Source organism: Pectinophora gossypiella, chromosome 14, assembly GCF_024362695.1.
Source record: "Pectinophora gossypiella chromosome 14, ilPecGoss1.1, whole genome shotgun sequence".
NCBI lineage: Eukaryota > Metazoa > Arthropoda > Insecta > Lepidoptera > Gelechiidae > Pectinophora > Pectinophora gossypiella.
Window position 1 is genome coordinate 14,519,110 of NC_065417.1, and position 26,962 is coordinate 14,546,071.

General features: G+C 34.7%; 2 protein-coding genes across 9 annotated transcripts in view; one reads left to right on the forward strand and one right to left on the reverse strand.

Moving 5' to 3' along the window:
- Positions 1–26,962, forward strand: part of LOC126372724 (adenylate cyclase type 2-like) — a 201,439-nt gene that overhangs the window by 106,441 nt on the left and 68,036 nt on the right.
- Positions 1–26,962, reverse strand: part of LOC126372787 (uncharacterized) — a 469,025-nt gene that overhangs the window by 22,799 nt on the left and 419,264 nt on the right. For 6 of the 8 annotated variants that reach the window (XM_050018677.1, XM_050018682.1, XM_050018681.1 and 3 more), the window contains one exon: positions 9,526–9,655. In XM_050018677.1, the coding sequence (XP_049874634.1) occupies positions 9,526–9,655 (130 nt within the window). Of the gene's footprint in view, positions 1–9,525; positions 9,656–21,120; positions 21,260–26,962 lie in introns of those variants that run through there. The other 2 variants (XM_050018683.1, XM_050018684.1) reach the window with 2 other exon arrangements.

Sequence of the window (26,962 nt, forward strand, 5' to 3'; positions counted from 1 at the left end):
ACTCTCAGAAGGAATAAAATACTTTAAAAACAATAGTTAAAGTGAATACTAGACACATGCCACCCACGCTATGTCACGCACGCCATGTGCTGCACGCCATGTGCCGCACGCCATGTGCCGCTCGCCATTTTCCGCACGCCATGTGCCGCACGCTATGTGCCGCACGCCATTTTCCGCACGCCATGTGCCGCACGCCTCGCTATGCATGTATGATACATAGCACTGCGTGTGGCGTATGGCGTACGGAGCACATGCCATGACATATCTCCTAAACAATAAATAATCGCTGAACATGTTTGGGTGTTTCTGTTAGCCAATGAGCCCCTCTATTTTTTTATTTTTTTCTTTGCACTCAAAATAAACAAGATATGAGCCATGAAAGTCAAGCTACAAATAAAATTAAAAAATCGCTGACACCCAAGGTTGGTAAGGTGGCCAATCGAACTTACAACCCGACAGAAGAACAACATAAACTCATACTTATCAAGTCTATAAATGTATAGCAAGTTCTCAGCAAATATCTTTCTAAACGTACACATCACAGCATCGTGATCGTAGCTGGTATAACGTAATAGCTTGACTTGCGCAATACTTAACTATGTCAGCGGAGAAAGGTTCGAGAAATACGCGCCTGCGTCTTAATAGCTGGGGTTTATTAGACGTCAAGCTATATTTTGTAATGTAGAGCTGTGGGTCATAGACTGCAAAAGTAAAATACACCACGCCTGTGTCCCGGATAGGTAGGCAGAGGTGTAAAGTACACCCACTTCTCGCCAGGTCTGTTAAGTTCCATGTACAAATCCCGGAAACCACGTGATTTGAATAGTAAAATGGCAACAAATAAAAAAATAATACTTTGTCACCACGACAAGTAAATGTCACATTAACAATTTAAAATATGAGTATATTTAAATGTAAATAATGAATATTACAAGGATGTCGAGACGCGCTGTCATTGAATATACGAATCATATTTTTACTTGTATCCTGAATATTATTCTTAATGATGACATGATTATTACTGTGGTAGGCGTGTTAATCACAAGACGAACAAAGGGAATCTTCCCTGTTTCTTCTTTCGTGTGGATAATAAAGCTAATGACCCTCATCAACCCTGGAGTCAGGGATATTATTGAGCCACCAAAGGAAAGGAGGAGGTATTTACGATAGAAGAAGAGTCGTGAACTATGTTCACGGTTTCTATGTTTTGTATCTGTTCTATTAATAACTCAATTTTATAATGAGTTATTATCATTCAAGGCGAATGTGTAATAAACAGCGCTTCATCGAGTATCGAAAGGGCTTATTAATCTAAGTGCATTATGTTAATTGCATGGTTCAAATTCTTCCGGGACAATTGAAATAAGTTAATATCTACTTGATAGTGCAATGTGTAGCTTTACTTGATAATAAGGTATACTTTATAGACGTTGATAGATAACATAACATAACATATATTATTATAATTGTAATCATCATCACATTAAAAATAAACATAAAGTTATCAACTGTAATTGAATCAAACGTTTACGAATTATGTTTTAAATATATTTTTTATTAAAAAAGACAGACGTGTTGTACAAGGTTCGTTAAAAAATATCAAGTAGCTTTTTCCTTGTAGACAAAAGCAATAGGAATGATACATTAGCCATTATCATGTGCATGTAATTCAATATACGTAATAAGCTGTTACAACATACACCACACTATGTAATTTCGACTTGACCGCGTAGATATCTGTGTCAAGGGAACTAGTGATGGGAAATGTCACTGATATTTTTGTCACAGGTACGGTTTCTAGATGTATGATTTTGGGGTTATCTTTTAGTTTTTAAATGTACCGTTAGTTATTATATTTTAAGCCAATTTTGAATTTTGAGGAAATTAAATATGAATAAGAATTATTATTAAATCAGAAATTATAATATATATGGTAACAGAAACTAGATATATTTTAATGGATTTTAATTATAATTATTATAATAGAAATATTTATTACTGGAATATTTTGTTCGCTACTGTTTAGTTTTATCGCGCTTTACTTTTTCAGAAAAACAATACAGTGAAAAATATTCGTACTTGTGATACTTATTACCGCTACTCTCATTACCCCATCACTACCCTAGTTACTCCGAAATACAACAAGACCTTGTACATTGACAATGTCACTCCGCTTGAGACCAAACTTGAGATAACTCTTCTTGTATTAATGTAGTTAAACTTCTGACTCAGGTGGGCATAAGTAGACATATCTTCTGATAATTTTAATACCTCGAACTCAATTAAGGATATCCCGTTCGCTTCACTTAATATTAAAATTAGACAGTAGTATAATGTTTGTTTCTTTTTTATTATTATTATTGCTTTGTTTTTAAGAATCCATAGTTTTGAAATATACCTCATGTTCATATGATTTATTGGTGCATTGTTTGTGTAATGCAACAGGTAATGCACCTGGTATTAGGTTTTATGTATTTTGTAAAACTAGATGCCGCAACAAACATTCCGTACAAGCTTCGTAACATTTGGCTTCGCTGAGCACACATGTCTTGGGCTGGGATATAGTTCAAAACAATTTTTTTTTTACCTATTAAAAAATATATGGATTGATTTATTCATAAATGATAAAAAAACAGAATGTAAATCCACCACAGGCTTCGTCAGTACCAACATTCATATTAAAAAAAAAATAAATAAAAAAAATAAAAAAAAATAAGGGAAAGCATATTCAATTCATACATAATAAAATCCGCACAAGCTTCGTCAAAATACAAAAACAAAACTACAATTGGCTTCGTCCAAAACTGCATTTTTTACCTATTAATTCCAACCTGTTTTGTGAGCCAAATAAAAAAAAAGAAGAGGACAATTTGTTCAGGTGGGGTTTCTCGGATGGCTCGAATTTAAAGTGCAAGTGTCCCCCAAACGATGGAACATCTTACATCGTGTCCTGTGTGCCCGAACACCTGCATGCAGGAGGATCTGATGAGCGCTGCAGATAGCGCCATATTTGTTGCCAAGTTTTGGGCCGATACTATTTAGTTTGCCATCGACACGATAAGAAGAAGGATGTTGTTAAAATCGACACATAATACACATTTAAATAATTTATTACTCGTATACACGAACCCTCGCCAGTGAGTTCAGGGATGACCAGGGCCAAAATAATTAATCAGAAGCACAGCTCGGACACTTCACACAAAAATCTCTTTTTGCCGTGTGCAGCCTTACCGTGTAAGTGCGAGTAAGACAAACACGCGCGAATTCCCCTTTACTCCATTTAAACTAAAGTAAGACCCAGAGGGGGTGAGGTAAATCTATCTCGGCACCCGATATGAATTGGTGCGGGGCGGAGTGTTACCGTTCTATAAGCAGTATTATTCTTTATTTTTTGGTCGTCTTGGTACATTTACTATAAATATGCCTGCATGATGTCATGCCTCTTACAATATTTAACAACTATCTATAAGAACGATGTGTTAATAACTTGTCAACTTGAATTCTATAACTGTAGCTGCTAGGTGTTATGTGACGACTTGTGCCTCTCCGCAGCCTATTAAGGAGAGAGTTTATGCCATTTAGTAGCACTACAACCTTTAACAAAAACAATTAAGCCTTACAAAGAACCAGACATGTCGTCCTGAATACCGAAAACTTGATTCACAAACATACATGTACACTTATTTATTGACACATATTTCGATTACGGACACCTGCTTTACGTCATATGTGGCACTTTGCGAAACAAATGAATCACGGACCAGCCCCCAATGACGTATGAATGACGTCACTCTGGGTCTAGTCTAGACTAAACTCAGCCGCATTCTGTAGGTACTCGCGATAATAACTGTTTGTCTGTTACCATTTCACAGACAAATCGTAACTTACTTGTATAATTAAATAAGTCAAAATCCAAAGTCACAGAGTGTTTTCCAAAGACCGATTGAGAGTATTTTCCGCGAAAAACCAGTCAGACCAAATACAGATGACGTCATTATGTGACTAGAGCATGGTGTGATCGAGTGAGTAAGACACTGGACTCGCGTAATGAGTCGCTGATCAATATATGTCGACGCATTTTTTTAGTAGTTAACTCGTCCCGTACTTATTTTAGTTTTTTTTTTCATTTAGAAATTAGGACGAAAACTTTTTTTTTTTGGGTAGGACGAGTTTACTGAAAAAATATTATTTGTTGAATGTGTCGAATCGTTTCATCGTTACGAGTTTGTTTTAGGATTAGTTGACCACCGACTAGGCATGGAGTCGTTGACTTATAATGTAGGTATAAGCATTGACACTATAGCTAACTGAGCAGCATAAATATGTGGTTTACCGTTAGGCAGCTCTTGCGGTTATTTTAGGTCATTTGAAGCTCAGGTGTTATGGACTTATGTGATAAATGCCTAAGTAGTCTTTTAGTCACCCAATGGCCCCGATTCCTGCAGACACCTCCTTATTTTAAGTTATAACCGTCATTTTCTTATCCTCCGAAAAGGAAAAAAAAAAAAGAAAAAAAAAGTAAAAAATAAAAAGAAAGAAGTATTATTGATTGATTGATTGAAAGGAACGGATGATTATCAACTGTTAATTTTAAAACGAATGAAAACACGGGCGAATGAAATAGGCATCTCGCTGATAAGCTACCCGTTTGACGTGTGCTGTCAACTTAATTCTGTCGGAGTATTGGCCAATATGGGTTAGGGGGCGGAAGGCAAGAGTTTTTGGGGCACGTCAATCGGAAAGTCCCTAATTTAAATAGGTGCAGTCCGTCAACAATACCCTTTGTCAAAAAAAAGTTAACCATGCGAAAATTCATCCCTTTCTATTTACGATTGAGTTAATATTCATTGTTTCAATAATGACGAAAGTATTATCAAATATTTGACATCAAAACAAAAGTTTATCTCGTAATTACACCATCTGTGAAGATGTTAATTAACTGACTAATGAAAAGGAAATGAGATAATGAACTTCTGAATAAGATGAATAAGATTTTAAGAGAAAATGACTCATTGTTCAGAACTGTTTACTTTATGATTAGTAGGCTGTGTCGATTATTTACGTAATTTTTATCTATAGTAAGTTACCTAAGTTCTCAGTTTAGAATGAAAATAATAAAATTTTTGCATGTTGCAGAGCAATAAGTGAAAAAATGCATGCCCACAATTTCAACTAATGTGATTTCCTACATTCCGGAATACATACTTGAACTTGTAACCTGTTTCCATTATTTGTACGTTATTACCAACGTAGGACTACTTACAATAGAGCAAATTCTGGTACGCACTAAGTTATACTAAAAATATTTATATCTCTGTCTTGCACTTATTGTAAGTAAAGGACGGCACCAGTTTAAGAGCCATTAAATTAAAATGAGATGCAGTAAGCGCGTTAGGCTCACGATCTGGAGGTCCGGGTTCGATTCCCGATGAAGACATTGTCGAAATCACTTTGTGAGACTGTCCTTTGTTTGGTAAGGACTTTTCAGGCTTGAATCACCTGATTGTCTGAAAAAAGTATAATGATTCCGTGCTTCGGACAGCACGTTAAGCCGTTGTTCCGGCTATTAGCCGTAAAAAAAACACCAACCCGCATTAGTAGAGCAGCGTGGTGGAGTATGCTTCATACCCCCTCCAGTTGATTGAGGGGAGGCCTGTGCCCAATGGGACGTATATAGGCTGATGACGTATAGCGTTATCTACCCCGGTAAGATGGTAGGCGAATATAGATAGTCTACCTGAAGACGAACAGTCCTAATACTGTTTGCATTTTCAATACAGTGTTAGTAGTCTTTGTCTGCGCACAAAGGCTAGGATCTAACTGTATAAGGCGAAGGCATTGACACACTTTTGAAATACAAACACGTCTTCCTACTGCGTATTCGTAAATGGTATGTGCCAGTACTTCCTCGTCTACCGTATTTTTCAGATCCTCAAGCAATAACATAGCATGAGCTCACGACTATATCCCAATGTGGGACTTTCCTACGTTCCCCGCAAATAATGTAGAAGGCGCTGTCCAGATGTACCGTGATAATTAGATACAGTCATGAGCAATATCATATACCCACTTTAGAACCCTGTCGCACTAACATATTTAACATTTAAGATTCGGCAACTTCATGAGACTTACGGTTTAATTTGTCAAAAAAGTTAATGTGACATGGATTCAAAGTGTATACATACGTATTAATACTCGTGACCGTACCTATTTTTTCATATTTTTTTTTTATTTTATTTTTTTTGACGTGACTTATTGTAGGTTTGCCGCAGATGGCATTAACTACTTGGCCGGACAAATGGGGAGCGCTGAAGGCTCTCACCCGGTACAACGTTTAAGACAACAGGCCTGAGGGTGCCCAGTTGGGCGCGAACCTCGGCTCAGGGCGTCGTCATCTGAGAGGAAAAATATTTGAAAAGAATTAATCGACCATAGTGGGTCGATAGCGATAAGCGCTGGTTGAGGGAAATCGTCGACCACGCCGGCGGGGTCGGTATCGGGGACAATTTTTTCATAATCTGGTACATAATTATTCGAAAACACAACGTGAAGGCAGAATCATAATATAAAGCTAACTGTTGCTTGATATTTGATCACATTATGTATAGAATTATGTTGACACCTATATTGCTTCTCTTAATTTTGATCAGAATAACAATGGGTGGAAGTTGTTATTGTGTCTTGGTGTACTAAAAATGGTCATCATTTATACCCAAAAACAAAGATAAAAGATGCATTGTCTGTTATCTATGAAATTAGAAGAAAACAGATATCTTTACAGCGCTATCTATATTGTTTTTGAGACGTTGGTGGTGGTGATCCTCAAGCGTTTTTGCTTTTAAACTGTATTTCTAATGACCTTTTGATTCTGATGTAATAGCTAGACACCTTGACCGCCAAACCAGTAGGCGTATTTTGTAAGTTTGACAACTTCGCGCTTCGGTGGATAACTTGTTAAGCCAAGAAGTAAAGTCGCTCGAGATATTAAGTCTCGTCATAAAAAAATATGGACATCTTACTTATAGTTAAATCATTTAGGTCAGGTATCACACTTATTCAAAACTATCTCGATTCTGAGTTTTCTCGACTAACATGATTTTCTGATTGAAGTGTGGCCTGTACCCAGCAATGGTATGATATGTATTCATAGCAACTACCCGAAAACTTTTACAAAAGTAATATCGCGTTCCCAAAAGTAAAGTTTCGCAAGGCACTGCTTTGGGACCGCTTTTATTCCCTTTCGTCACATTTGTCGCGAGTATAAATTTCAACAAAGAATTACAATATTCTTATCTTAATATTACATTTCAGTGCAATTTATTTACTTTTGTAGGCTTATAATAAGAAAATAATGACGAATAGCGGTGTGATTAACTTGCGACTTGCGTTATTATTATGTGAGTCAGTTTTGTGAAACGGTTTTCCTTTTACTTCGTAATATTTAAGGTTAAGGTTTGATTTGGTTGAAATAGTACGGTTTAAAACGTTTCGAGATAACTCTACTATGTTTGGAAACATGGCAATAAAAAATGTCTTCTATAAATAATTCTAGTGAACGTTCGATAACTTGTCTTGTTTGGTATTATGATATTAACATTTACAAAATATGGCAGATTATTATTTTGAATAAATATGGCTAACACTATAACTCTATATCCCACTACGTGTACAATTACCTCAATAACATGCCTTAATAATTGATTGTATAACCATTTTGATATGCAAGGTAAAGTCCTTGTTTCCAATCATTTCGAGTGCAATACAATTGAAAACGCAATAAGTATTAAAAGTAAAATCCCTGAAGCGAAATTCCCCATTACTCATAAAACGACTATTGTTAATTCCGTTTCCACTAAGAGGTTTTAATTACGATGAGGAAAAAAACGAATGGGGCGACAATACAACACATAGTAATTGATTCAGGTCAACCGGAATGTCAAATGACAAAGAAACTTGTTTGTGGGGCTTTTTCTATTAAGAGCTTAGTCTGAACCTTGGCTCGTCTGAAGCTCAAACAAAACTGTATTATCCCATCAAAAGTAAAAATAAAGCCTTACCAAGTTTTCTTAGAGGACAAAATGCAAATTCTAATTAATCTATTAATTTAATTCAATGTGCACCTTTGCACCGTTGCACCGGGAACGGTCAGGGGCGGGTTATTTAGTCAGGTCTCACAGAATACCAGCGTCGCGGCTCACGCCGCGGCATAAGCTGAGTGAGGACCTTTTATACGGGACACCATCCACTACACATGGGTAAGCCGACATGACGTCACATTTTAATTTAGGTATAAGTTTCTGTGTTCGTTTTCCATGTTTCTATATAGAAAATATTTCGTGTGTGCGTTGACTTCTGATGTGATGTCATTATAATGTATATATATGTAATCCGTGTCTGTGGTGTCCTAAATAATAAATGTTTCTTTCTTTCTTTCTTTCTTATTTATGGACTAAGTTTTCTTTAATAGTTTTATTGTTAAATTGTATATGTGACAAATTGTATTATTGAATTTTTATATTAAGTATTCAATATGTAAATTAAATGATATTGTATGTTAGGTGCAAATAAATTTAATGCAAAATGCATGTAACATAAAGAGCAGAAAAAATAAAATTTACAAAATACGAGAATCGTGCAGACATATTACTAAAACTAGACTAAATAACATCATTATTATGACTTTATTCTCATAAACAAGGTCCACAAAATTATGTTATGTCACAAAAGTCGTAATGGCGCAAAAACTGACTAAAATGACCTAAATTGGAATCTTGTAGGTCCGGCAATAATAACGACACGTTTGTGAAATCAGAAATCAAACCCAGGAACATAAAAGTATCTCTCTCTGTCTAGACCACATTAGCTTTTTATTCTGTAGCGCATTTGCGACGTACGTGACTTTCGATCCCATTGAAATACTTGTGATAAATATCATATTCAAAATTGAATATATGAATTTAAATCACACAAACCGGCTCTACTGACGTAGTTATGACGCAAAATGAACCTTTAAAAACATAGAAAAGAACGTCAACTATATAACAGGATTCCTTAACTGCCATTTTTTGGCTATGTTACCATGGTTTTGCTATGTTATCCTTAGCTTGATGTTTGTGCTTTTTATTCTTACTGCATTAAGTATTATATCTTATGCTAATTTTATGCACAGCAGCCGTTACAATGTCGATATTGCCGAAGTTTTCATATATTGCAGGTTGGACAAAGTTTATTGGACCTATCTTTTTGTATGAGTGTGAGTTAAATAAACTGAAAATGCCATTGCACAACTTTTTATCTCCTTAAGTTTTTAGTAAATTAGTTTTTTTTTGATAGTTAGTCATTTTTTATCCCATCAAAATGTGTGTTAGGTTATGTTAATGAGAGCAATATGTTATATTCACCTGCCGCCATAGGATTATATTCATCATATTATCCGTCTGTGGACTGAGTATCAAAAAGGGCTATTAAATTTCCTTTGATGACTTGTGTGCCGGCTCATTAGGGGAGATATTTTGCATGCCTTACCTTCAATTTCAACATTCTCTCCACTAGAAGAGTCTGAAGCATCATCTTCTATCTTCTTCTCTGTTACTATCGTCATGCTGTTGGTTCCACAGTCGTTGTTTTGCGACCGCTTGTCTGTTACCGAATGGAACTGTAACAAAGAAAATTCATTTATTTAATATTGTAATAAACACATCATCATCTTTCTAACCTGAAGAATTGACAGGTCCGGTTGTTAATAGTAACAAACACATAGATACATTAATGTTTATTTTATTTTTCGGAACCGAATCGAACTGAACTATATTTATTACTAAATATTTATTGACAGTTCGCCTTCTAGGAATTATGTTCAAGAACTCAAGATTTCGAGCCAATCCCAAATCCAATCCAATCGATATTCCTAGTACTTACACCAATTATTATTAAGTACATTTACATTTCTTTATAATTGTCTCAATTTCACTTCAGATGTGAAAATATTTTGTCTAAACATCTTTCGTCTGATAATTATCTACTAAATTCGTATTTTTAACAGTAACACAACAAAACTCATCAAAACTTCTTCAATCGTAACTTTGATATTGTTACCATTTACCTGACTCATATTATTCTTTGTACATTTTGTCTCTCATTATTTATGTTATTTGTACATCTAATATGAGAATATCGAAAGTGTAATTTTCTTGTAACAATTACAGTGTTTATCATATTTTATTTCACATACTTGCAAATCCGTTCAGCTAGGGATAAGTCCCGTCGTCTCGTGAAAGTGAAACAAACTCACAAACATAATATCACATCTGTAATATGAGTGTGATTCTATTCCTTATGGTATTACGACTTATAACAGTTTTGCAACGCTTTTGTGAAATCTAAAGGGCAGTAACTCCTATACCGGGAAGTACGTATGTGGTAATATAGAAGTGAACAACCGAATGTCTTTTGTAAAGGCTGACTAACATCAAACAGACTGAATAAAGGAACGCTTGACTAACCCTTAAGGAGTCAATAATAAGATCTTGCGTCACATATTTGTTATTGACAAATAACCAGTCAATGATGTGAAAAGGAATCAGCCCGGAAAACGGGAAGGATTTTGAAAGCAGTAAAGTGTATAATAGCATGAATTATGGATATATTTTAGGGCGGTTATTGAGTGCGTATTTTATAAAACGTACTTATTTAGAAAAAAAAACATGGAAAATGTTGCACCGACAAGAGCGTGGCTCTTAAATTGATGATGATGACTTATTTAGAGCATAATTATTATTACTTTTGGCCTTATAAGGGAAAATTGTGTTACAAATGAGTAGAGTTAGAGGCGAAGCTATATGAACTTTAATACAAAACAATGCCTTCAATGCCTTAAATAATGCCTTCGGGCAAGTCTGGGGCCAAGAGCAAACCCATCAAGGTAAAAAAAAAAAACAACAAAACGAAATCAAAAAAAGAAGTTGATGGATTTCAATTGCAGTTATAATCATTCTATGCAGAATCTACGACGCTACCGCCGCTCATTCTTGCGACCACGGAATAGAAGAAAGAGTTTGGAAAGGCCCTAATGCGCATTTTGTATGAGAAACGCTGTCGCCGGTTCAACTCCACTCTCTTTTACCACTACTCCTGCAAACAGATAACTACCTGCAATGTTTATAGTTATAATACGATCATACTAAGAATTTTAGCTTTCCCGCAATAAAAAGGGATCTCCTTGCATGATAGTCGATATTTGTTTTTTTTACCTTCAGGGCAATACGACCTTTTAATATACTATCGCGGAGCTCCGTGCGTCTTTAAATTTGCGGACGAGTGGAGTTCAAAGTTGAAGTATGAACTGTTTGTTCATACTTGTGTACTGCGCGCGTCATGCGGTCAATAGGCTCTTCCAACATTTTTCTTGTATTCCGTGCGACAAACAAAGTTTCATCATATTTTATGCACTTAATATCCAACACATAAAACTGACTGTGTTTTGAAGCGCAGTGATAAAATGATGAAATCTTGCAAAACCACTGGGCATTAGATCGACAATAAAACTGCTAGACCTAGGTCTTACGCACTCTTACGCAAGTCTTAACACATCATATAAGTCGCAAGTGTGAAAGTCAGGCAATTTACAGAGCACTTTACTAGTATATAATTATTGTACACTTTAACTTTATATTCAATGGATTGGTTCAGATAAAAGTATTTACCTAATTTGGTAGTTTCCTAGGTCAAAGATAAAATATAAAAAGGAGATCATCGGCTCTCCATACTTTCGCCGGCCCAAATTTGAAAGTGCCGGCCAGAGAAAAAAAATGTGTCGAACCTTTCGAGTAGATTGCTCTGATCATTTTTTACTATGACACCAAACGTGTATGACCATTAGTTTGGCTTTAATTGGATTTTAAAAATCACGATTTTTCATACATTTTGTAAAAAAAAATATTGTGTCCGTTTGGAAAAAGGGGATACAGGCGTATTACTAAGGACCGTTAGAACATTTATTAGTATGGCGCCAAACTTCTATGACCATTATTTTGACGTTTGTTAGACTTTCCGTTTTGGTTAATATGTTAAAATGTCGGCAATCGAAAAGAATACGACGAATCCGTCTAATAGTTGCTTCTCAATATTTTTTAATATGACACCAAACATCTATGACCATTATTTTGACTTTTATTGGAATTTACGTTTTAGTTCAAATGTGAAAAGTGCCGACCAGCAAAAATAGCATGTAGACAGTATCGAGTAGATGCCTATTAACATTTTTTTCTATAGCACCAAACGTGTACGATCATTAGTTTGGCTTTTATTTTATTATGAAAATCTTGATTTCTTATTTATTTTGTTTAAAAATAAAGTGCTTTGGGCAAAAATTGCGATACGGCGGAATACAAAGAACCTTTAATACAACTTTGAACATTTAATAATCTGGCGCAAAACATTTTTGACCATTATTTTGACTTTGGCTTTTATTGGACTTTTTAAAATCTTTATTTTATTTATACATTTTAACAATGACAACAAGCAGAGCTTTCCCAATGACTAGTTATTAGTCAGATAAATACTATGTGTTTTTGTTTTGTGTGTTGATAGGTGAACTTCTACATATATTAATACCATCTGATTTTAGATATGACGTTGGCTGTAGTTTTTGCATTCCACTCAACGTTACGGCCTAAGTTTAGGTTGCATTATTATGACCGTAGATGGTTACCACCCTCCAAAGATAAGCTTGCCATCTAGTGACGAAACTCGTATTTTGGCATGACGTCTGAAGTAGCTGTAAGGGAATACAGGAGTCGGGCAGTTGTACTTTGCATGTATGCTGATCACAATGTCCTGGTGCTATTCGGCCGATAACGTAGTACCTCTATCACCCCACTCTATTTTCCTTGTATACACACTTTTCTTAAAAAAGTAGCTTCTAAAGCGTAAACTCAAACCTATTTTTAATTTATAAAAATGTGTCAAAAATGTGTGTAGGTATCTATGAAAACACCAGATTTTTGAAAAATCGAATCAAGTTCAAAATAGTGGTCATAGACGTTTAATTCCATAGTAATAAACATTTTGACGATCCTTTACATAACGTGCCTGTTGTATTATATTTTTTTACAAAATGAATCAAAAATCAAGTTTTTTTTTAATCTAACAAAAGCCAAACTAATGGTCATACACATTTTTGTCATAGTGAATAATGTTTACAGGTATCTTCTCGATAGCTTTGACATGTGTTTTTTGCTGACCGGCACTTTTCACACAGAAACTATAACGTAAAGTCCAACAAAAGTCAAAATAATGGTCATAGACGTTTGGTGCCATAATAATAAATGGTCAAACGGATAAGTTATAACGGATTATACCAATATTGTTTCTTGACCAGCACTTCACATTTTCACCAAAAATGTATGAAAATTCATGTTTTTTTAATTCGAATAAAACCGGAAATATTGACCCTACAGCTTTGGTGCCATAGTAATAAATGCTCAGACGGATAAGTTCTAAGGATATATACCATTATTGATACTTGGCCGGCACTTTACATTTTGACCAAAAATGTATGAAAAATACAGTTTTTTTAATTCGAATAAAACCGAAGATATTGACCCTACAGCTTTGGTGCCATAGTAATAAATGCTCAAGTGAATAAGATCTAACGGAATATAGCAAAATTATTTTTTGGCCGGCACTTTGACTTCTGGGCCGAAATCCGATGATCTCCTTTTGGTTACTAAATAAAGACAAATCTTAAGGTAATTAAAGCACATAATAACGGGTTCTTACCGCGTTCAAATGGGGATATGAGACTCCCGATATTTCGACACTGTTGCAAGTGCCATGATCACGGGATGACTGATGAGATTGGAGTGGAGTAGGTAGATCCATAATTTTCTCCAATCTCATCAGTCATCCCGTTATGATAATAACCGCGTAAACTTAAAGCAATGTATAAATCTTAAGGTGACAAAAAAGTTTCCTTTTTTTTCTATTTAAAACATTTATAAAATAAAAAAAAAAGAAATAATAAGTGCGACATTTTGTCACGTTTTTCTATGACGTCACAGTGTGCTTTTTCATACAAATTCCTTAGTAATTTCGTGTTTTGACGTTTATTAAAATGTAACTGAATTGACAAGTTGGAAACTACCCTACTTTTATAAGTAAAGTGTATTTAAGTAAAGTCATATTTTGAGGTGGGTTTATTTTCAAAAATAGAAACTTAATGCGGCATTCCTCTATTCACACAGATTTTCTTTGTGGATAAATAATTTAAGCCGAAAAAAGATTATTTTAAAGCTCTTTTACGTGTATTCAGTCAACATTCAAAGTTAATATTTGTAATTAGGTAATATGGCTGTGTACGAGAACATAATTATGTTCTTAAATAAATAGATAGATAAAATACTTTATTGAGCACAATGGACACAAAATACAGAGATAAGGACAGCATACAGAAAAGCACAACAGACGGCCTAAATAAAAAAAATAAAAAATATAAATATTGTTTTTTATTAATGTAACTTTACATACATGTTAATTATTCTGAAGTTGAAGCCAATATATGAATAAATTATATAACCTAGAACAAATTATTACTCACTAAAAGTTTAAAAAAATGTGTGGGTGCAACCTCTGGGTACACACATACCTCCGAAACGCATTTCCCGGGTATGTAGGTTTCCTCACGATGTTCTTCACCGCTGAGCATGTTGTAATCATTTATGATCCAAACATGAATTCGAAAAACGATTTCAAAAATCATAGGTTTAGGCATGTGCTGGATTCGAACCTGCGACCTTACAGTGAGAGTCGAGCGTTCTTCCAACCGGGCTATCACGGCTTTAAACCAGGATAAAAGAAAATTTAATCTAAATCTAGTTCCTACACAAGCGAGTAGTCTATTACAGTGAGAAACTTGCGAGCAAAATAAACTTTAAGTACAACTGTGGTTGGCGATGTCACAGCCACAGCTAAACTGCGGATAAATCTTTGTTGGTAGGAAATGACGTCACGTTTAAACTACGAGTCTGGGAAACCTAGAAATGGGTTATGTTTAAAGTTCTAACTTGAAACGCTTTTGTACGTAAGTAATATTATTCAATATTAGGCTGGATTGGGAGCGTATATGAAATAATTTGAATTCCGAACTAAGTACGCTTTTGTTTTTTTGTTTCCCGCGTGATCAAAACATCACTAGAGTCGTAGTTCCTATTTCAAATTCTGATATATGATAAATCTGATAAATAGGGTCATGTACTAAATTCAAGATACATTTTATTATGAAATTCTGATTACAAAGTAAAGACAGATCTAGAACTAACGAAAAACATTTTCCTTTTTCTATTTAATTTTTTTATGAATTTTAATCAAGAAAACTTAATAATAAGTACGACATTTTATCACTTTATTCAATGACGTCTCAGTGTGTGTTTTGACGTTTAGTAAATTACCGGGTGAGTGCCTTCAACGCTCCCCATTTGTCCGATCAAGTAGTTAATGTCATCTACGGCAAATCTACAATAAGATACGTAAAAAAAAGACGTTTCGTAAAAAGTAACTTATTTGACTAGTAGGAAACTAGCCTATTGTAATAAAAAAAAAATAGCAATATTACACAGGACTGGGAGCGTATATGAATGAATTTGAATTTCGAACGAAGTACCTTTTGTTTTGTTTCCCGCGTGATGAAAGTAACAGTAGAGTCGTAGTTCTTAATTCAAATTCTGATATACGATAAATCGATAAATCCATGTAATGCAAATTAGCATTCGTTTGTGTTCGGAAATACGATGATGGCCTCCTTACAAAAAAAACCAGAGATAAACGTGGGTTTAAGTATTTGACAGCGAAGCAAAGTTCAGCCGAATTGTATGATAATTGGATTCAATTTTGCTTGGCTGTCAAATACTTAAACTTACTGAACGTAAGTTTCCCTGGTTTATTTTTTATTTTTAAGGTGGTTAATGTGCATGTTCATTACGGGTGGTTACGTCGCATGTGTTTAGGGAATTTCAATCGTGTTTCCAACTAGAATTTCTAGACCAGAATGTTAAGTGGAATCGGTTAATAAAGCATACACGGTGGGGAAATAAACAATAAAAAGTACTTATTCTAAAACTAGTTAAACTTGATGTAGAGACACGGCAGACCCTCCATAATTATATAAATTACATTCTTACCGCGTAAGTGCAAGCGAGATAGACAGTTCGCGCGCGCCCCTCACTCTTCAGCGGCTTACAGCAATTTAAACTACAGTAACACCCAGAGGGGGTGAGGTAAATCTAGCTCGACGCCCGGTACGGAATGGTGCGGGGCGGAGTGTAACCGTTCCATACGCAATATGCTTTTGATTTCGCACAATCGAGTTTACAGAATATCGATTACCTAAGTACAAATTAATCTCACCACGGAATGCGTATTCTCAATCAAAATGCCAAAATGATCATAACAGATTTGCTATCAGGATACAAATAAAATTACTATTCGAATAATAAAATAACAAAATTATTATTCACGAATAATAAAACTTATATTCGTAATAAGACGTTTCTCATATAAACAGCCTTTTACTCCGAATCATAAATTGAACAATTATTAGGAAATGAAAGGAAAAAACAAAACAATATCATGTCCGGTAAATGTTACAATGTTTCCTTCTTAGGGGTTTTTTGAGGGCCATAATTGTGCTCGTTATGACCAACAAGCGCTTGTAGGACATTTCTTTTAGGAAGGTCGTTATGTAGCTTATTATGATAACAGATAGCCAAATGTGTTACTTATATAACCATTACTTATAAAATATTTTATGTTGAAATTGACGACGCTACTACTATTTCGCGCCACTTCTTTTCATTCTTAACTCGCGTTTTTATATCACACTAAAGCGCTATTTTGTTTTACACACAGTCCGCTTACCTAACCTGAAGATTTGACAGGTCCGGCTTTTTTACAGAAGCTAAGGAAAACCAGCCCAATAGCTTAGGTCATATACCTTCGAAAACGCATGAATTTCTCGGGTAGCCATGAGGGTTTACTTACAAAGTTTCCGTCACCGCTGAGCACATTAATCATTTTAGAACCAAACATGAATTTTAAAAAAATCCTATTATAATTAATTTAGGCCCGTGCTGAGTGTGAACCTGTGACCTTATAGAGTTAAGCGTTCTTCCAACTAAGCTCCTACGACACTTATAAGTATTAATCGGAAAAGGTACTAGCTGTTTTAAACAATGTACTTTTATTAAAGTGCAGTTTTATGTAAAGAAACAGCATTTCAATTAAATACGTTTATAACATTTTATATTTCGAAATATACTTTTTAAACATATTTTCTTTGTACATAATAAATGATATTAAGTGCGCAATATCTTGCAATACATAATCACAAAGCCTTGTATGGCAAGATAATAGCTAGATAAGTATTCATACATACTTATATGTAATTTATGTTATGTTGTATGACCTCTAAATGTCGTTGAACCCGGTTTAAAGTGACTATATAAACAACATTTCTATGATCCAACACTTTTTAGGCACTAAATATTATAGCATTTATATTATTTTGCATTTTATATTAAGTACTTATTAAAACCGTTTAAAATGCCTGAAATCAAATTCAATTATCGAACGTGAAATCCAATAAAAACGAACGTTTAATAATTTGAATTTGAAATATTTTTGAATATCGAATCGAGATTCAATTGTTTTTGACAAATAATCGGTTTACAAAACTCGATACGAAGGTCTATAATCCCCGAAAAAAGCTCGATACGAAGTTCTTTTTTAAATAACCGAGTTACAGTGACGCACCGGGACATAAAAAAGTTTAATATCATTTAACGTAGATAAAAAGAAATATTTTCCGAAGTAATCGTTACTTCATGCTACAAAAACTCGACAGAGAATCGCTTATTCAACCGCTCTTATTTCCTGCGATGTTTCAAAACAACTTGGTTTATGGGCTTAGTAACAGCGACATGAAATAAGGGCGAGTGGAAAGGAAAGAATAATTTGACAGGTATAAAAAATTGTTTGCTTATTTATAACCGTTCCAAAATTGAAATAATTTTATAGTTTGTAATGTGAAAATTGAATTGAAATTCCTTGATAAATCGAAATCAGTGTTAGATAGAGATGGCAAGGCAACTTGTGGGTCTTGTGACGTCAATTGTTAATATTGTTTTTCTGGAACAGCTCCGTCCTGATTCTTAAATGAGATATTGAGAAATAGATTTCAGATTTATATGGAGCATATTTTATGTGAGTATTTTAATGCGATAAAATCAGTTTACTTTATAAAGCATTACCATACCTTCACATGTCATGCAATAATAATTAAAAAGCATTATATTTACATGTTTTACGCTATCACTCGCAATGAACCCCACTCACGCCATACCTACGCAACGGTTCAACGACTATGTCGCAAACCAATTTAACCGATATCAGTTCGATTCCCGGTTAAGGAAAACTTTTGCATAACATTATACGCAGGTGATGAGGTGATTTGTTAGTATTGGATTCTTAGATTTATTCTGTGGTAGAGTCGAGTTAGGTTAGGTTAGCGTTTGTCTATACCTATATGTATGTTTATTTCACATAAGACAGCATCACGCCTGTATCCACAAAGGGTTAAGCAGAGATTTATAGTATATACATCCACTCGCCAGCTATATTAACAGAGCCATGTAACAGAGGTATGAGGTGAGCTTATTGCCATTAACCGAACACAAATCCCGGAAACCACGTGATATTAGTTTTTTTTTTAATATTGGTTATATTCAATATTGGTTTTTTTAATATAATATTGGTAATATTGGTGTGATATTAGTTATATAATAATATGATGCAAACATGAATTCAAGCTCATAAAGTCGAATTTGACAGTTTAGACCACGACCCGGAATGGGTTGTATCTATTTCCCTCATTGTCTGTAAGTCTTGTACGTTTCATTTATAACTAGCGACCCGCCCCGGCTTCGCTCGGGTACAATGCTGAGGAAAAAAATAAATTATTTACGACATCACATTAAAAACCTCAAAAATAACAGTATTTCTCCACTATTTAATCGATGTTATTATACATATAAACCTTCCTCGTGAATCACTCTATCTATTAAAAGAAAACGCATCAAAATCCGTTGCGTAGTTTTAAAGATTTAAGCGAACATAGGGATATAGGGACAGAAAAAGCGACTTTGTTTTATACTATGATTTTGCTATTTTCGTAACAGATTGTTGAATTTTGCTTCGCAATAACTTAATTGTAAGTCGTGCAAGTTTTACTTACGCAGTAGTTACAGATGAGTGAGCAGTCGGTCCCGGGTACAATTTACTAAGTAACAGTAGTATAGTATACAGTAGTGTAGTGGTAGTATAGTTACATGATACTTGGAATTGCGTCTGTCCATCATCTCCCTAGCATTATCCTGCTTCTCACGGGGTCCGCTAACCTAACCTGAAGATTTGACAGGTCCGTTTTTTTACAGGATCTAATCTGTTTGGGCTGATTTTTCTTTCGCGGGTTGGAAGGTCATACAGGCAGTCGCTTCTGTAAAAAACCGGCCCTGTCAAATCTTCAGGTTAGGTAATCGGACCCTGCGGAAAACGGGATAGTACAATTTGGTCAATATGCGTCCTTCTAGGTCGTCCTCTGCCAGCCCTACCAACAACCTTCGCCATACACCGCTTTCGTAATCGTAGAATCTTTCATCCGCCCCACGTGTCCAAGCCATCTTAACATTCCCTTCTCAATCTCGTAAAATAAAGTGTACTTAACTTTAGCATTATATTCGATACTAACCAGTACAGCCTTGAAAGCAGGATCAAACTATGAAAGGTGGTTTGCCTTGCCTCTCATATTGTATTGAAATTTAGCCCGTATCCACGAATATGGACTCAGCGTAAATCTTGGAATTCAACAGATTTTTAATTGAATGTAAAAATTACGTAAGTACCTGATAATACCTGATTTATAAGAAAGATTAATAGTGTTAAAATCGCCGTGGTCCTGCTTCTCAAACTGGGATCGTCGGACCGAATCCCGACACCGGACTTGCACCAATGAGTTATTAATTTATCTTAACTGCATTTTTACTAACACAGTTGGCTCAGTTATAGACGGCGATAAGGTTCACCACCTATCACGTTGGGGTTTAGGTACCTACTTAGTTTTTTTTTCGATGGATGTACTTATAACTACCCCAATTACGATTTAGACGTGAACTTATATAAGTATATTAGTATATTAAGTGCTTCATTCGCCAATTCGTGTTTGTGAGTGCAAAAGAATGGTAATTTCCATGTTCATCAATTTTATTATTAGATTTATTGTATCAAAATTTGAATTCGGAACTAAATATTTTATTGTTTAGTTTTAATTCCCGCGTGATCAAGAACTAAACACGAATAGAGTGTCGGGGCTGAGTTTGAGATTGAGTTTTTTTCTAATATATCGCATATAAAATAGAGATAAGCAACATATTTACATACGAGATTGTACTGAGCATAACATACTTTATTTGTAAGTTAGGATGTTTAGTCTAATTCTATAATAATACGTGTATTATAAGCGATAATAATGTTTACAATTGGAATGGTACACGGTTCGTGATAAATTCATTATAAAGATTTGTATAAATTGGTTTTATATCACACGATTGAAGAGTCCAAGGTTCTCTGACACGTATTTTTATGGAAAAAAGTTCTGAATAAGTACATTCATAAACTCACGGCTGTAAACCATAATAGGGTATGCAGAGCCAGAAATTATCAAAGATAAGTTGCACTCGACGCTAAAACGAACGACAGAATTGGGTTTATTTGAATTCCAGAAGATTCTATATCGTTGCCTTATAACTAAAACCACTTAAGCGCTTTTTTGAAAAATCATATTCACATAGGATTTTCTCCAAAAAATACCTCGATTTCTTTAAATAAATTTTATTCCGGGTAAAAATTGAGACTACAATTTTTCATCCTATATTGCTATTGGGAGGTTTTGTTAACAAATATTCTTAATAAATATTATTTTCAAAAAAGTGTTTCCGTGGTTTTCGCTGTGCGGCGACAATACAGCTTTAGTTGCCCAGGTGAAGTCGCTGGTAAATTATTACTAAAAATTACCTTATAAAAATACACAAAACTAAGTCGATTGTTTAAGACAAAAGATTCTAAGTGACCTTGACTAATATTTTTTGCACTTATAAAATGATCACTTTACAATATGCGCACACCACTGGGACGTACGTTTCAGTAACGCATCTAAAATTGTACTAAAAGTTGACTTTGTATGTGTTAATGCTTATATACATAGGTGTGCTTCTCCTTTAAGGTGCTATTACACTGCTGTTATAAAATGTTTTAATAAAAAAAAAACTATTAAAAATCATTGAATATTCGTTAGTTTTAATTTTATCACAAATTGTAATAAAATATGATTTTGTTCATCAATTTGTGACTGTGAGACTGTCCTTTGTTTGGTAAGAACTTTGCAGGATCCTCACTTGATTGTACGAAAAAGTAAGATAATTCCGTGCTTCAGTGCCTTTAACAGCTTGTGACTATTAACTACACAAAAAATATATATTATGTATAGTTATCTCATCATGTAGATATAACAAAGTCACGACTATAATCCCAATTGGGCTAGTCAGAGGTACATAGAAGTAGAAGTTGAGGTGAACATTTTTTTTAATAACATTTCGTAACAACAGTGTAAAAGTACCATTATCCTTTATGCTCTTGACATCGTGACTTACCTTTTATATAGTGGTAAGTAAGCATCTAGTAATTACTAGTTTTATAACCCACGATATGTGTGGATGATAGCAAATCGTCCTACTGTATACAGAGGCTTATTATGCGACAGTTTACATAGTTCATGTGCTAAACACGAGTTATCTATTTACTTACTCAGTGCCACAGAGCACGGCAGAATTTTACGTTAGGCCTTTACTAGAGGCGGCTTCAGTACTAGTTAAAGGATAAGAGGATACATAGACGACTTAGAATATCTACTGTCAAAATAAACATAAATAAAAATAAATGCAATAAAAATTGATAGTTAATTCTGTACCTATTTATTCAATGTGGACATTTTGAGTGTGTTGAGACGATTGAAATTAGGTACGCCTGTCGTCTCTAGTAACAGCTGAGCGTCATATTCCGTGCTCTATGTTAACTATAGACATAATTTATAAATAGAAATATGCGTAAATTGGCTATTATGAAATGTATATTATTAACATGCTGTCAAAGGCCCTTGAAATGGTTCATGTGATTACCTACTTCAGTAAGTAATAACCGGGATAAACGCGTCTTATGAATCACGCGATTCCGTGACCTATTAGTCGTCCGGTAATCACGTGACGTCAGAACCTAACATCACGCACATATCACCGAAAGGGTAGGCAGAGATGAAATTAAATGAAATATATTTATTCCTTCTAGAGTGGTATAAAAAATATATTGCATTGCATAAAAAAAATCCTTCACTCAACCATGCAGTGTACGAATATTAAATAATTTAATAAGTAACTATTAAAATCTAACTTCAAATCCACAATATCATCTTCCTAGCATTATTCCGTTTTTCACAGGGCCCGCCTACCTAACCTGAAGATTTGTCAGGTCCAGTTTTTACAGGAGCGGCTGCCTGTCTGACCTTCCAACCCGCGGAGGGAAAATCAGCCCAATACAGGTTAGGTCACACACCTTCGAAAATGCATTTCTCGGGAATGTATAGCCTATTGCCATTAACCGGGAACACGTCATATCCTAGAAACCACGTTACATCAATATCTAATCTTTGATCCAAATATGAATTCAAACTCATAATAATTATGTGACGTGGGCCGTCGCCTTTGAGAGCAGGGCTTTGACCCCCGCTCCGGGTCTTACTTGGCTCAGGGAAAATAAATAAATAAATAAATAATAGAGGTTGTCCGTGGCAATCCAGCGCGGTAATGCTGCTAGTGTCATGGGCACTTTTGGGCCGGGGTTGACACGGAGTGGGTTCTAGGTTAAGTAATTTTAAGTTAGGTTATTTGACTTTTTGTAATTTTTATAAATACATGAAAATCAATCTAAAAAAATAAATAATATATATATATAATAATTATGTGACTTTAGACAATAATGTGCCAACTAAACTAAAAACAAGATTCTTAAATTAATGTTGTTCTAAAACTCAGACTTCTCAGAACTCAACTCAGAACTCGAAAAATCCAAAATTAGAAGGTTAAATGAAAGCGCTGTAAAATTATACAGCGCCATCTATATTATTTTTAGGGAACGTGACTTGGAAAGTTCTTCATTGACATGTAATTGGTTCACCGTATCAATATTAAACATGTTTAATCTTAATAATAATTATTGAATTGACAATCGTCTGACAACACCATTAAGTACTTTGATAAAGCTTGCGAAAAACAAAGCAAATAACGGAGAAAAAATATTATTTTTAAGGTTTTTAACTTTTTTAGTCGATACAAAAAGTCAACCTTCGTTATTATTCGGTATTTAGTAAGTACTAAAAAAGTAACTATTCGTTTTTGTGATTTCTACTTGAGCTAAAAGTAAACCAGGAGTCTTCCGCATCGTGTCGTCCGTCCGTCCGTCCGTCATGGGAGTCCGTCGCCTCGAGGGTAACCAGTCATCTGTCATGCTGGTCTAAGTCGACAGACGATCCGATGTGCTGGTCTAGGTCATCGACAGCAATCAGGTACCTGATATAAAGTCATGGAAAGCCTGATATAAACTCATCATACGCGCTGTCAGAATTTTCAGTTTTGTATGGAATTATAAGCACTATCAGAAATCACAAATCAGAATCATTAATTCAACGTAATTATCAAAGTTAAACTTCTTGAAGGTCAATGTAACATTTTTGAATTTACGTAATTTCGCAAGGTGTTTTGATTGAGGAGAAGAAATGATTACTGCAACAGCAACACATCTTTTAAATCAATGAAGGTATTCAAGTTATTTAATAACTAGAGCAACACATTTTAATACCAGACATTTTTTATCATTTAGGTAAACATCATTCTTATAATAAGCTTTTTTATATATAAAGTAAGCTTCACGTTAGCTTTTCAAAATATGTAAAACTAAAATAAACAAATTCAAAATATTATCTGGTATAAGTTAGTGAGGACTGGAAGAGGAAGCTTATGCGTACATAGGCCATCAGATCCAGAATGTTTCAAAAAAAGCGGTGAAGTGCGAGTCGGACTCGCCCATGAAGGGTTCCGTAACAGCAAGTAACATAATATAGAAGGTTTTTTTTAGTTCGTAGTAACTTTTGATGTTTTAACTATGAAAGTAATTTACGGTTTACGATTTATGATGTATTAAAAAAAACTACTTACTAGATCTGGTTCAAACCAATTTTCGTTGGTAGTTTGCGTGCTAATCTACATCATATATTTTTTTAAATTTTATCCTCCTCTTATTTTAAAAGTGGCTGTGACATACGGACGGACGGACGGACAGACATGACGAATCTATAAGGGTTCCGTTTTTTGCCATTAGGCTACGGAACCTTAACAAGAGTAAACCGGCAAACATGCAAGAAGGCTTTGATGAGATTGGAAGAAGCGAATGTGGTGTGTCAGGATTGTACGAACTCCATGGTCTCTGCCAACTCCAACGAGATACAGGCGTGACCTTATGTACGTATGTACAGCCATGAGCAATATAATGTACCCACTTTGGGACTCTGTCGCACTAACATATTTGACATTTAGTGAGACTTACAGTTCTATTTGTCAAAAAGTTAATGTGACATGGTACCAAAATGTATACATATTAATGCTCGTGACCGTACCTCTATTATCACTATCACAGAACAGATATTTCCATACAAATGTTATGTTATGTTAGTGGGCTCTGTTTTCCGCATTTAGACTCTTCTTCATCTGTATTTGCATACAAAATACAAAGCTGTAAATTATGACAGCGCCTATCTGCTTTCACTCCTAATATTTCAATAACAAAACATCGCGCCTGTATCACCGAAGGGGTAAACAGAGATGTAGGTATAATATATACACCCACTCCTCGCGAGCTATGCTTAAGTCACATAATATCCTTCAAACCACCTGATATCAATTACCTGTTAAAATAGCTCATAAATAAACATTTGGGCTGCAAAGGACTGATAAAAAACTGTTTTTTTCTATGTTTTATTCTATCGGATCTGTTATTTTGTAAAAGTCTTTAAATAAGTATTAGTATACGTAGTAAATATTAATGTATATTTTACCACTATAACAGTAGGCTCGTCCATTATAGATGGCGATACGTCTCACCACCCATTTCGTTTACCTCTGTCTACCCCAGATGGGATATAGTCGCAAACTTATGTATTTAAATAGTTTTTTTTTACTCACCGGTCGTCCGAATAAAAACAGTTTTGATTCTCGCCTTATATTATTGAAATCCCTCACACGACAGTCACAATTTTCTTCGTCATCCGAACAAGGCGTATTAAAGTATACCATACGTCTTCTCATTTTGAAAAAATCCGTCGTTAATTTTGAAAATATATTAGATACTTTTCACGCAATTTTGATACTTAGAACGAATTGCTTTTATGCACAATACTTAAGTATATCTAAGTGTACCTAAGTATATACTTAAGTAAATCTAAGTTTCCACAGGCGCCATTTTAAATCAGACGAAAAAGACCGTTCTATATTTCGATCACCGATCAACTGAGAAGTTTCTTAAATTTTTACGATCACGTTTAACATTTTTTTGCGTTGCCAACTTTAAGTCCAGTGCGATTGCGGCCAACAATCTAATTCAGAAGGAAAAAAGTGTGACAAAATATAACCGTGAAATAAGGTGTAAACTCTATTGTGTTTTTCACACAATGGTTTGAACATTTTTCGATACTAACACTATGTCTTTGCTTCTCATGTAGCTACTATGTGTTTTCGGAAGTATCCGTGTAAACATCAAACGCTTCCTTGTAATGAATGAAATTGTTTACTATTACTTTTGTTTTGGCGGGAAGCTATGTTTGTATTTGTTCCACAAGTATAAATATCGATTGTATACAATACAATGTATGAATAGATTATGAGGCAGCTCTGTAGCTTAAAAACAATGTAACTACTCGTATAGTGAATAACATGGTATAAATGTATGTATCTTTAAAAGAGTAACTAGTGAGGCAATTTCTTTCATTTTGAATTTGGCAGACACTCAAATCTGACGTCATAGACTGTCTCTCATGGGCTGTGAATCCTGTCATATGGTTCATTACAACTTCGATACAGACCCCGCCGGCGTAGTCGACTTAAGCCATCAAGATTATATTATTCTTCTTCTTTTATCGTGTGCGTTGTGTGGGGGATTACCAACCCCATCAAACCTGGTGTCAGGGTTACTATTGGCTCATTTAACAAGATTATAATATATTTAATGTAATCAATTCGCGCCCAACTGGACACACTCAGACCTGTTGCCTTATTTTTTTATCAACGGAGAGCCCAGCGCTCCCCATTTGCCCGGCCAAGTAGTTAATGCCATCCATTTTTCAGGTATAGTTATATCAAATTCCATATACTTTCAAATGAAACATTACAACTATTTCAATAACTTCGCTTCTTTACAAAATATACTACGTCTGGTAAAAAAGTCATTAGTTTTATTTGTACATACATTACGTTATCAAATCTATACGTTGTTCTAGAACGTATCGATTTGACTTGTGTAGTGACCCAGTTGGCGATATCGAACTCGAATACCTAATAAAGTTGATATTGATATTATCTAAAGTAATAATACAAATAAAACCAAATACGTGATTAGTTCCGTCCTTTTTTGCCGGAATTATAATATATTTTTAATTACTTGTATCGCCGAAGAGGTAGTAAGTACCTATAGTTGTGTTGGAGACTAGTGCCCTGTTAGTTACAAGAGTTATCTACTCTGGTGTTGTGTTGATGATCCG